This window comes from Cottoperca gobio, chromosome 14 (assembly GCF_900634415.1).
Source record: "Cottoperca gobio chromosome 14, fCotGob3.1, whole genome shotgun sequence".
Classification (NCBI taxonomy): Eukaryota; Metazoa; Chordata; class Actinopteri; order Perciformes; family Bovichtidae; genus Cottoperca; species Cottoperca gobio.
In genome coordinates, this window is record NC_041368.1 from 11,592,383 (window position 1) to 11,605,385 (window position 13,003).

Genomic DNA, 13,003 nt, shown 5'->3' on the forward strand with positions numbered 1-13,003 from the left:
GTTTGCCTTTATAGTGCAGCTTTCGCTGCTCTTGTTGTGACAGAATAAGGCTACAAGGAAATGTTTCTCCTCCATCTTAGAACATCAAAAAGTCTTTGAATTGCTTCTGTTGCCAAGAAGGATAAATGTGGTGTTGTCGCGTCTGCCTGTATAATGTAAAACCATGTGTCAATTCTGTCAGCCTGGGAGAGGCTTTGTAACAAAATTGTTTACTCTTCCTCTTGAATAGTCCGATCAAACTTTTATTAGTGTGCTGGATGCTGTTAAAATGACTCTGCATCAGCAAAATCTCAGTGGCTTACAACTACTTTTGACATTTTACGAGCGAAGCAGAGCTCCTCCTGTGGCTCAGTTAATTTTTCACATTAATTCAGACACCATTTCACATTTAAATCCTAAATGTCCTAAATCCTTATACAATCAATAACAACAAAGCCAGTTTCCCAGGGTGAGCGTTTGCCTCCTGTCAAGCATTTCAGCATCTGTTTCAAATGCAGGAAAAGCAACTTCCGCTTGTAATCAATACACCCACAATGAGCCGGTCCGTTGTAGAATACGTTTATAATTTCATCAGATGATACTGATCACATGAGGATTAAACAAGTTTAAACTGGCTGTGAAACTCCCCATTAAAATAATATGTTATTATATTGTTTCACCCATGACATGCTACTGTATTTAACTTGACATTTAACACATGCACAAACATCACATCACCACTCAACTGACCTCTAAAGACCATTACAAAAATGAATCTTACATCTATTTTGACTTCCAGCATTCAACCTCTTGGAGCGCTGTAGCTAATAGAAACATTCACCATGAAGATATGTCATTCTTTTGCTGCCTGTGTCAACAACATCCTTTCATCTATAAGCATGAAAAGTGTGCTGGCAGCTTTTCTGCCTCATTAAGACAAACGAATGCAAACTAATTACAGTAAGGTCTCAAAGCAGACGGCGTTGTTTCATGTGCGCATAACAGGATTATATGAACTCCCTCAGTGTTTGTGATACTTATCTTAGCTACTTATTTATGCCACACAAAAAAAACACATATTGTTCTTTGTTTAGATGAAATTATCTGGAAAAAGAGAAAGATGGAGGTAGCATTGATGCCAAAATGAAAGAAAGAATTCACAGTCAGCTGAAATATATTTTACTCAGCTCATGTCATCGTCATAAAAAGATGGTGATTGCCAAAGATGTTTTTTTTATATCCTACCTCTATCATAACAAGATATAAAAAAAAATCCTACCAACACACACCTTAAAACAACCAGTCAGCACTAGAATTTGAAAAACCTGAAGAAAACTTTTTCAACATAAAGATTCATAAATGAGAAAAACAGTGTTTGTTGTCATCGGAGCATGTATAACTAGCAGCCAGCCTGGAGATCATTTGATCATTTCACGATAGCTGTCCCGTAAAAGCCACTAAGGACATACAAAGACATTCATCTTTGCTAATGTTTACACTGTCTGGAGGATTTGCAGTTGTGGGAATTAAACATCCATTCATTTTGTTCCACAAACAACTGATGTGAGGAAAATGCAGCAGATAATGGGGTAAATATGGCACTTCTGGACTCGCTGTGTAATCATTTTGGCTACAAAAAAACACTTACACTGCATGAAGTGATTGACCGGTCTGTTCTTTTTAAGCTGTTAAAATATATGCTGATGTTTAAACTGACATAGAGGTGAGTTACTTCCTAAAGGGAAAGAGCATAAATTTCCAACTTATCAAACCCTATTTGACGTAAGTAGCCAGACTGTGGCATTACAAATTCCTTGTCCATCACGTGACACCATTGAGCCCAAAATCACAGAGATTTCTGTAAATCAGCAGATACATTTTTTGGGGGGTAAATCAACCTCCCAGTACAAACACTTTTAATCATTAGGTCTTAAAGGGTATAAAGGTCAATAATAGCTGAAAATCTAGAGTTATGAGGAAGATTCTTTACCCGGCAGTTTGGCTTCATGTGCCACTGAGCAATTTTCATAGGAATGAATGAGGCCCCGCCTCCAACGCTGTTTCTCTTTGTACATCTATGGTATTACCAGAAGCTTATTCTTCTGTGTCTCTTTTGCTATAAATGATTGTATGCACTGATTAAGGCTGATAATAGGCCTTTCAGACATAACGCAACAACGGCACCACTGCACTCTGAAATCCATTATTTCCAACGGCTTGTCGCACCACGACAGCTTTTCACTGTCGAACGCAGCTCAAACCTGAAAGGTTCATAAGACAAGTGTGACAAAGACAGGTGTAGGCAACATGTGCAGTTTTAATTGTTCCAGTCTTTAACTTGACAATCCATATTGTGTTGCTTACCTCCCAACAGTGGTTATACTTTTTTAGCTTTAAAATCTATTGTTAAATCAATTATTAAATGCATGCTGTGGTCTGTGGTTGGCAATTATTTTCCAGTGTTTGTATGGCTGTTTTGCTAAAACTGTCATTGTCAAAATTGTCAAGTCCCAACAGAAAACATATTTTACATAGCATTTTACAGTGTAAAAGCCAAAAGAAAAGGTCCATGTTTAAACTTGTGTCATTATGTCTTCTGTGACTAGCAATAATGTATTTTTACTGACTATTCCCTGGCTGACTGCTTTGAACTTTTTACAATGCCTGTGAGGTCAAAAAAAAACCCCAGAGAGAATAAGAATACTAGCCTACAGATGATTGCTTAGAAAAAATATGTGCTTTTAAACCTTTTTTATCTCATAACTAACTAGTCTATTTCTGCTTAGTGTTTCTCCAGTCTGAGATTTCACTGCCTGCGTTGTATGATTGTGGAATTGGCTTTCGGCAAGCTGCTACTCCCCACTGTCAGCATTAATCAACCACATTAAAATCTTAAAATAATGTTATTTATGGTAATTACATGAAATGTATATTGTGGCATATCAAGCACTGAAAGAGAATATCTGATTTTAACACTGAAGATGAAAATAAACTGTATGTGTTCTTACATTGGATACTATCATACTGCACGTTACTTGTAGTGACCTACATATGTCAACCCATTAGACTATTTTTCTATTATTTAAGCTTCTATAATGAAAAGTATAAGGGATTATACTTACTATGCCAGCGCCTCCCTTCCCCCCAAAGCCACACACACACACACACACACTGCATAATAATCAGATTTAAATGCCAACACAATATGCGTGGAAGAATTGTAAAAGAGAACAGCCTCTCACCTCATTAGACATAATTTAGGTAGATTATAGGCTGGTAGTCTTGATGATTCTATAATGAAACTGTCAAGAAGACAATACTGCTCTTGTGTACCGTTTGTTGCTTTTGTAGCTTACTGGCCTGTAACACAACCATATTATCTGTTCTTTTTTACTCTCTAGTTCCAAAGGAAATCAACACCATCAGTAAGAGGACACTGGACCCAGAGAGGGACATTTCAACGCAGGACACAGAGAGTGACGTTCACTCTGTCACCACCGTCTCCCCAATGAACATCCCCAACCACCGGCCGGTTCTCAAGGGCCTGCTGCTTCACGAGCAGCTACTTACAAGAGATTTCCAGGGGGACCAGCACTTTTTTAGGAAGGATGGCTCTGTGGCTGCATATTCCACCATGCCAGGTTCTGTGTCTGCCTCAGATGCAGGAGACCCTGTCACTCAGGTGGTTCCCCATGAGGATGCCCCAGCCTTCTCAGACATTGCCACTACTGCCACTGTGGCTGCCACCTCCCCACTGACCACATTTTCTCTCACAACACCAAGGCTGCCCATGTCTCTGCCTCAAAAGAAGCCTAAGACAAGCGGGGCGGACAAGATAGAGCCAACAACAGACTCTCCTCACCACTCACGTGACACCAAATAAAAGAGGCTCAGTCAGTGAAAACCCAGTGGCTTCCTTATCCTCAAAGAGAAGTCAGCCTCAAAGTTGGAGTTCTTCTCCCGTTGAGGCCACCTTTGCACCCTCCTTGATGAGGATGGAGAAAGGGGAGGCTAGGGAGACTGCACTGAAAAACAAAACCGGCCCTGATACTCCAGTCCCCAACCTAACTTCCCGAAAAGAAGGAATCACCACCACGTCCACCACCGTCATCACAACCATCACCACCATGCAAACTGCAGGTAGGCATGCTCATGTTTTTTTTTACTTTCAAAAATGTAGCAAAACACTCGTCTAGTGCATAATGAGGGCATTCATAATGAATTATAATGAAATATAATGCTTTCATAATGATTCATGTCTGCAGTCATAAACACACATAATGCTTTCGGATGAATTATATCATTCATAAAACATTATAGAAGTGACTTAATATAATAAGTGTTCTTGACTAGTTAACTAGAGGTCGACTGATGGGGTTTATAATACATTATGTTATACATATACTCACATATATGCACTTCAACAAGTAACTATAATAAGGACGCAGTATGTAATAATAGTCCATGCAGTATCATAAGTTATCATTGTATATGTTAAGTAAAATGTAATGCATTGTCATGCATAATAATTGCTTATGATGCAGCATAGATTATTTAATATATATTTATATATATATAATATATATATGTGATATATATATATATCTTAGCACTTACGATGATAACTTATGATGTACTGCATGGGCTATTACAGCATACTGCATCTTTAATACAGTTGATTGTTGAGGTGTGTATATGTATCGGCTTAACTCGCTTGGAACTTTGTCTGAGCTGGTACCAAAAAACGTACCAGGTCATTTTCCTAATGGAAAACCAAAAAAGAACGAATTGGGTGGGGTTGAGTCAAGTCAATCCGTACCATGCAGTGGAAACGTGGCACTAAATGTGATTTTATAGAAAGTGTTATCGGACACATGAATGACTTTGAGAAGTAATTAGCAGCAATCCAAATAACTTTTGCTCCAAAGTAAATTCAAAATTGAGAGTACATTTATCACATCCATTCCAGAGGACAAGACAATTAAGCATCAGGTCATCAACTTCGCTGCTGCTCATTTTACATGCTGCATACCGCTTTTTATTTCTCCACCAAAGATAACAGAGTCGCTCATGTGTCAGAAACAATCAGATTTTCCCTGATGTGTCCTGCCTGTCCTTTCCAATGGTGACAGAGGGCTGACATCTGCAGAGATAGTTAGAGGGTTACGGGGCCATGGTGACACAGGTGGGCTGTCAGAGGGATCAGTGGTCCGGGAAAAAGGGAATCACTTGTCTTATACTGTCTCCCACAGAGCCATGCAGCCTGAATTTCACTGACCCTGAGGGCAACATCGAAATCCTGCAGCAACTTGACTCTGGAGTAGGAGTGTAACTACCTGGTTACGGTCTACCTGGGATATGGCATCGAGGTTCAGGTCAGTGCTTAAGTCTCACTATGATATTGTCTCTTATGAGCAATTTTCTAACTAAAATACGCAACTTCTAATAAAGTGGTTACATTCAAAATTGCATGTTTAAACCCATATTGAAAGTTAACAAGTAACGTTTTTACACATCCGGCATACAAACAACAACCATAGCATACATTTAGTGTTGTGTATTCTGCTTTCAGCTCTGATTTTAGTCTCCACAAACCTATAAGTAGTGATTGATGTGGAAAGAAATAAGTGCGAGTACTCTCCCACATTCACATGTTGGCATGTGATTCAGCAAATCATTATTTTATTTCTACAGTGAATCAAAAATACTAGGACATATTGGGTTTGGGTGTCCTCCCCAAGAACATTTTTAGGTTTGAAAAATAATTGTTTAATTAATTGCCCAGAGAACCTGATATGGAGAGGGCAGAAAACAGTGCTGATGCACAATAAAGAGTCACGGTGCATCAAAGAGTATAACGTAGAAATGCTAGTACTTTATACGAGTGAGTACCCGTCCTACTGTGAGCACTAAGTTAAACTGGCTCTTGCTCCAATATGTTCACTAGCTAGTCGCTAATTTTGTTTGCTGTTTGATGCTGGGCCCGTAGCATACAGTGGGTTTATCAGAGCGTTTTCACTTGCTTTTTCAAAATACCGCCTGCATCGGGAAATGATGAGAGCCTTGAGACTAAACCAAAATAGTAAAGGTAATAAAACAAAATGATCTGAAAGAGGCTATAAAGCTCAGTGGAGCTGACAGGAACTGCATAGTTGGGGGACAATTGTCTGAAAGTAAAATATTGTTGAAAAAAAAAATGGTTCCATCAACCAGTGTAGAGCATTGATATATTTTGGTTTAGTCTTAGCTGTTACAGTATTCACTGGTCTTGTGTGGGTTGATGGAGATAGACAGGCAACACATTGCTGTGAGTGGGTGAATGAGGGCACAATAAATGGGGTCTGTCTCAAGTTGAAATATTTGCTTGCTAAGTCTTCTAACAAAAGGTTATAACAATTAACTGTCAGTGTGTGTGTGTGTGTGTGTGTGTGTGTGTGTGTGTGTGTGTGTGTGTGTGTGTGTGTGTGTGTGTGTGTGTGTGTTTGTGTGTGTGTGTGTTTGCCAGCTTTTGCAATTTCTCAAGCGCCTCATTTACCACAGGAGACTTTAAAATGTGTGAGCTTTGTCTTGCTGCCTCTGGAGGGCTAAGATAAGTCTTGACAGAGTATATGTTTGAGAGTGTGTTTTTCTTCCGAAAGCTTCCTCTGGGTAACATTCGTGAACCACATAAGCGCAGGCACACTTACCTGCAAATGTGCATGCACACGCATACATGCGTTTCACCACATTTGATGGATCTGATCTCTTCCCCCGTGCATTTCGCTGTTCGCAATAAAACAGCAAGGCTAGGAAGGGAACTTATAGACATTTTATCCTCACATGTCTACCAGGCCTGATAAAGAAAGAGGAGGAAGCCATGTGTTTCAGCACCACCATGTGAACAGATGGGGCCAGTCTCCCTCCCTCCTACTGCTAGACTGATTGTGATCTGATGGCAAACTATACAGACAACTGCTTGGCACGGCTGTAGAGAACGAGTAGCCATGGTCTCTGTTCCTGGCGACTGAAGATGGAAAGATAGAAATTTAAGTCAAGTATGTGTCATACCCTTTCATCACTGGTGTGTGAAGCTCCTCTGCCTGGAGGCTATCCAGGTCCCTGGGTTTTAAAGGAATGAAGGAGATTAGAAAGTAGAGAGCAGTGTGCACAGAAGCAGTGCAGTGCAGTGTTTATTTCTCATTTTAAACAACTTACAACCTCCAGTAATGGATGGACTTACTGTACATGTAGCTGTTGTCTCATGGGATACACCTATCTGGCACATGTAAGCACACACACACACACACACACACACACACACACACACACACACACACACACACACACACACACACACACACAGTTCAGTTTGTGTAGAAACACGTGACTCCAGCATAGTTTTTTTAAAGATAATGTGACTAACAATGGATTCCTTAATAAGCAACATGCAGTGTAACCATTTATTTGAATTGCACACATAAACAGCAGAAATCCTTTAAAGGTGAAAAACGTTATAATAATAACTATTATTTCACTTTTGATCAATTGATCAAGTGTAAAGTAAAAGTAAAAGATTACCTCAGATAATAGATATGGCTGTCTTGATAATGAATATTGATTTTGTTGTGATATATAATTGTCAAAAATAAAATATTTATTATAGTATTATAGTATTTGTAATTGTGTTCTGAAAATCCTCTGGCTGCAGAAAACATGGCAAATAGTTCAATTACACATCTTAGATCATTTCATTGTGAGAGTCCTGCTTTTAATCATGTTTTACGCATGTAACCTAATTGAAGATACTAATCCTTTATATTATAGGATCCAATAAAAAAAGGGAGATGAAATGAGCGTTGTAGTGACAAAACTGATTGTTTCCTCTTTTCTGATGAGGTTATTTGTCATTGTGACACAGCGATCTCTGGAGGGGTCATAGACCCTCCGCTGACAATTGTCTGGTCGGATCATGCACAGTTTGTTGATTTGTTGCCATAGATTCTTTTCTAGTAATTTTTAGAAACACAAAAAAAGATGTCTTTCACTTTGATCAGCATTTACTGTGCCGACATTAACATGGGGAAAATGCTTATGCTCCACACTCCAGAGGAACCGTACGGCTGAAGTGCATGTTCTTGTTTTGGCAGCCGACCTCTCATATGGAAGGTAGTCATCATTATTGCAGACAGACCAGCAGTTTGCAAAGGCAAAGAAAGGAAATGAGGTGATCGAAAAACTCTGAAGGACAGACGCGGTGACTGTATAATAAATATTCATGTTGATGTGGTGTACCTGTTTCAGTTAAACATTATATATTTATACAGACACAGAGCACTCACAAACCTTTTCTGATTTCCCACCAGCATTCAAAAACATCGCATAGATTTGTGTGGCATAAATAAGCAAGATCAGACCTTTTCTGTGCTTAGTCAATACTTGTTTCAGCAGTCTGGCAGCTCGCTGGAGAGGGAGAATGAAAAATGTATCAGGAGAATTTACTGCCCTCAGTCTGACTGTCCAACCCCTCTGCCACAGCTAACAGCATATAATGCATCGCCCCATCTGGTGATTCGGGCCTGCATTACAATTTATTTGCAGAATAATTGCACAAATATTAGGAGGCTAATGTGACGGCAATGTTCAGCCCAGAGATAAACTAATAGTGTAATAAAATACATATTTTAAAAATGTGTTTAAATATGGTTCGACTCCTGAAAGTGAAATCCTGAATAAGAAAACCTAAATGAGAAACAAATGGTTCCAACTTGTACCCTTTGAAAAAAGGTAAAATATTATAACTTATCTTTTAGTTTTGTTCTTAGGTTATTAAAAAATGTGTGGGTCTGTCTGATCTGTTCAGAGATTAAGAAATAAATCTCAGCTTTTGATTTCCACGGGAATTTCGCCTCAGACACCCAGTTGTAATACTGCAAAGACAAGGGCTTTCATCAGTTGGCCATAGGCTCAATCTCCATAGTGTTACCTCATTCAGCGAGTGACTTAACTGACATTTTTATAAACATCTTTGAGATTAAAAATAATGTAAAATATAGCTTTTTATCTGATATACCTAGCTATTATATTAAGAAGGTCGGCTCAGTTTAGTGAGTTTTATTCTTGAAATATGCTTTAGGCAAGTTTAAATATGAATTATAAAAAATCAATCTCACCATCACGTATGTCGGTTGGGGTGTGATGAATTGTTATTAATACAGATGGACATATTCACTATATATATTTAGCTGTTTTGACATGGTCATGAATTAAAAATGTCGTGTCACACATCTTTTTTTTTTTTGCCGTAATCTTAAGCACATCTTATTTCTGTCCTCTATATCGGTCTCCTCCTCTGCGCAGTCACTTTTGCAATAAGGTTTTAGTAGAGGACAGATGGAGGTTTTCCAGAACTGGGCTGTGGCATTAAAGTGCTTAAAATCTTTTTTTATTTGATCAAATAAATCCGGTGGGTTAGCTAGCTATCAGCTCTCTCCAGGCCATCTGTCCCACTCTGATTTCTCCTTTTCCTCTGCTTACTGATCTACCTGCCTGGGTCTCAAGGAGTTACCATCTGAGGCTCAGCACAGGTTGTTCCAGGTCTGTTTCATGGTGGCCACATCCCTGTGCTCATGCTAAAAGAGAATGTATTGTGTCGGGAGGACTGAGAGTGGTTGATACATTTCAGGGGTTATGAGCGACCAATTTCTCCCACTGCCACAAAGCCTGATTGGGGGAGGGTTTACATTTTCTGACAGGTTTAAAGCAACATCATTCATATAGATGGTGAGGCAGAATTTTGAGGTCAATACTGTACATCTCGGTTTTTTTCGCTGTTCCCCATCCTTCTCCGTACTCTTGACTTCGTTTTTTCTATTTCCATCCTGCTCTTATTTATCTGTTTTTCTACTTCTCTAGTGCCTCTGTCACAGTCAGTTTAGGTTCTTGTGGTGAACTTGTGAATAAATGAACAAACAGGAATTTCTGCTCGTTACAATGATAGTTTCTTTTTAAATCAAAATTCCGTTGCCACAGGAAATGTACAGTTTCTGCTCGTAAAATGCACAAAATATTTTCAAAATAAACTTCCAACGTAGTGTTTAGGTTTACTTCAGCAACAAAACAACTTGGTTAGGTTTGGGGAACAAAAGTTATTGGTTAAGCTTCGGAAAAGATTGTGGTTTTGGTTTAAAAAAACATTACGTTAAATAAGTAATAATAGGTTTGTTACGTAACTGCCGCTGGTTAAGTATGTAAATTATATGATGTCAAATAAGTCCATGTTGACTTCTGGTTTCACACGGGACAAAGAACAGCAGTCTCCTGGGTGAAAGTCCTGTTTGTTCGACCCATCCATCCTCCCCTACCTCCTGCCTTAATTGGACTTTCTACCTTTTTATACATGTCCATTGATCTGACCTTCTAATAATGACGCAAATAATTGTCTTTGTTTTTTTCTTTAATTAAAGCTTATAAACATCAAACAGATTCCTTGAATCTCAGTGGGGGAAATTATAGCTTCCAAGTTTTTCATCCTCAAATGAGTGAATATTGTTTCAGACAAAGAAAACTAAATAAATACGTAAGAACCTCACATCTAATGAGCCTAAGGCTGCATGTGCTAATGAGTTACATGTAAGCCGGGGTTAAAGCACGGTTGAGGTGGATGGTCAGTGAAATGCCCCTTTAAGGATTGAGATGTTACAGAGCATGCCAAGTGTTTATGGCTAACCCCGACTTGAAGGTTAACGATCGGTATTTGATGCTGCCTCTGCGACCACGCTTCTCTGACTTCAATCAATAGTCATGTTAATAAGCAGCAGAAATACTTGACACTCAGGCTCCTCTCTGTGCTGGGTGAATTGCTGTATTGATCCTTGTCCTCTCATTTGAATTCCAGTATTTCTTACAAAAGAAGCAAAATGCACATGGCATTGACCCTGGCCAAGCGTAACTGATGGGGGAGGAATTACATTTTTGTTGTTGGTGTTCAGTGACAGCTAGAGCTCTCATGAAATGAAGGGGCCATTATGAAAGTTCTGACGAGTCTGGACACTTTTGTAAAACCAACGTTTCCCCTTTAAAATACAATACAATACAATAATGCCTGTCATTCTCGCTCCTCATCCTCTGATATACTAAAATTGTTGTTTTAACAAGGTTTTGGTCATTCCCAGCAGCTCAAACGACGCAACACATGACACATATGTCGCAGAGAAACTGAGCGTGACTGAGTAATGGAGGCCAAGACGGGCTTGCTGCCTTTAATCAACTTGAGATGAGGCAGAGGGAAGCCTTTATCATGTTGTGCCTTGGGGGAGTAAGGCAGGACATAAAGAAGGCCAGTTTGATCTTGATGAGCTTTTTAGGGTGTCAGGGCTTTTCGGAGATGAGTTTTCATGGGGCCTAGTCATCCTGAGAGGAATGCTTTCAGGTGACACTAATTGCTCCTCCACCCAGCTAGCTGTCACGAAGAGAGAAATCTCTGTCTGCCAGAAAACTATGTTCTCTCCAACTCATATCATGTCATGATGAGGCTGGGACAGTAAAGATGCATGCCAGGAAGTATAAAGAGTAATTAGCAATGCATGCATTTTAAATCAATGCAAAAATGCACACTGCAGCAAAATAAAAGGACATGTCAAGGCCTAACAGGAACCTCAAAGAGTCAGGCTGATTCATCAAAGAGCAAGAGTCTCATCTCATGAACGTGTTTCAAATGCTGAGGCCCTTAATGTCTACTTTACTGGAGGATATACAATGGGATATTTGAGAAGATGGTCACTATATGGTGGAAGCTTGAGGACATAAATATCACATACAAATGTGACATAAGTGACATGTGCTTCATGCAGGAAGCGATATAAGAATACATTTCCTCTTATTTTTGTTTATATCCGCAATTTGTTCTTTTTTTTTTAGTACCCATTTCTGAGATTCACCAATGCAAGAAAACACAAGATTTAATTTTGAGGAATATAAAAATAAATAAATAATATTATATAATGAAATTTTGATTATAATAGGTCATAGAGTAATTATAATGATTGGGTTATAAAATTAGTATATAATTTTTTCTATTAAGACTATAAAAACCCTCATGTGATAGTACGTGAGTTTAGCTTCTGGACAGTTTACATTCTGCTCTTCGATGCTTTTGATTTTCCTGTAACAGCAGTACTGACGCTCTGGAAAATCGCACGTTTACTTCGTTTAAGTTCATTTAAGTTAATTTAACAGTTAACAGTTTTTCCTACAGCCTTTTTTTTGGTGGTATCTCTTTAATTCTTGTGCATGTGCCAGAGTATTTGCACACGGCACAACAGCTGCCCTTATATTGTGTTTAGGGGGCATTACCTATTCTAATTATAAAAGATCGACCACACACCTCCAATGTATGATCAAGTGGGATTATTCATTCAGGACACTAAAGAGCAGATTTGGATGGTCAAGAATGTTTGGTGCATCTGGAGTTGAATTTTCTTATTTTTTCAATGTAAGAGCAATTTAAGAGCACGTTGCAGCACAAGGCCCAATGAGTTAGAGTTAGTATTGTATTCAGCCATCGGCTCCGGCACATTCTCATTAACATTCAGCTTTCGCTGATTGTTAAGGGTCTATTGTTTTAGACAGCAGGGCAAACAGGAAATGGCCTTGGCTGTGTTATATAGAGGTGAATGTTCAATTAAGATAACGTTTTCCATATAAAGAGCACTGGAGGGATTCTCTTTTTGTATGAACTTATCAGAAGATACACAAAAACACCAACTGTATGTGCTGTACCAAGATTATTCAAATGTGAGCCTTAGAGACGGGGCGAGGAGGTACACTACCAGTGTGCTCCACTGCATCAGCCATAGTTATGATGACACTGCAGCTGGTGAGTCCAATGGCTGTTGATTTATTGCCCCCAGCAGCAGGGTCATTTAATTTCCATGTATAGTGGGATCATTTTGATTACATACTGCTCATTTCTGCATCAGCAATGGCTCCTGTGAGTCAGTATAAATGTCTATTGGAGAGCACCAACAGATGTTTTCAACAATAAATT

General features: G+C 39.0%; 1 protein-coding gene across 1 annotated transcript in view; it reads left to right on the forward strand.

Moving 5' to 3' along the window:
• Window positions 1–13,003, forward strand: part of LOC115019241 (seizure protein 6-like) — a 102,629-nt gene that overhangs the window by 48,140 nt on the left and 41,486 nt on the right. Inside the window, 4 exon segments of the mRNA XM_029448702.1 lie at window positions 3,381–3,835; window positions 3,837–4,119; window positions 5,232–5,302; window positions 5,304–5,354. Of these exon segments, the coding sequence (XP_029304562.1) occupies window positions 3,381–3,835; window positions 3,837–4,119; window positions 5,232–5,302; window positions 5,304–5,354 (860 nt within the window).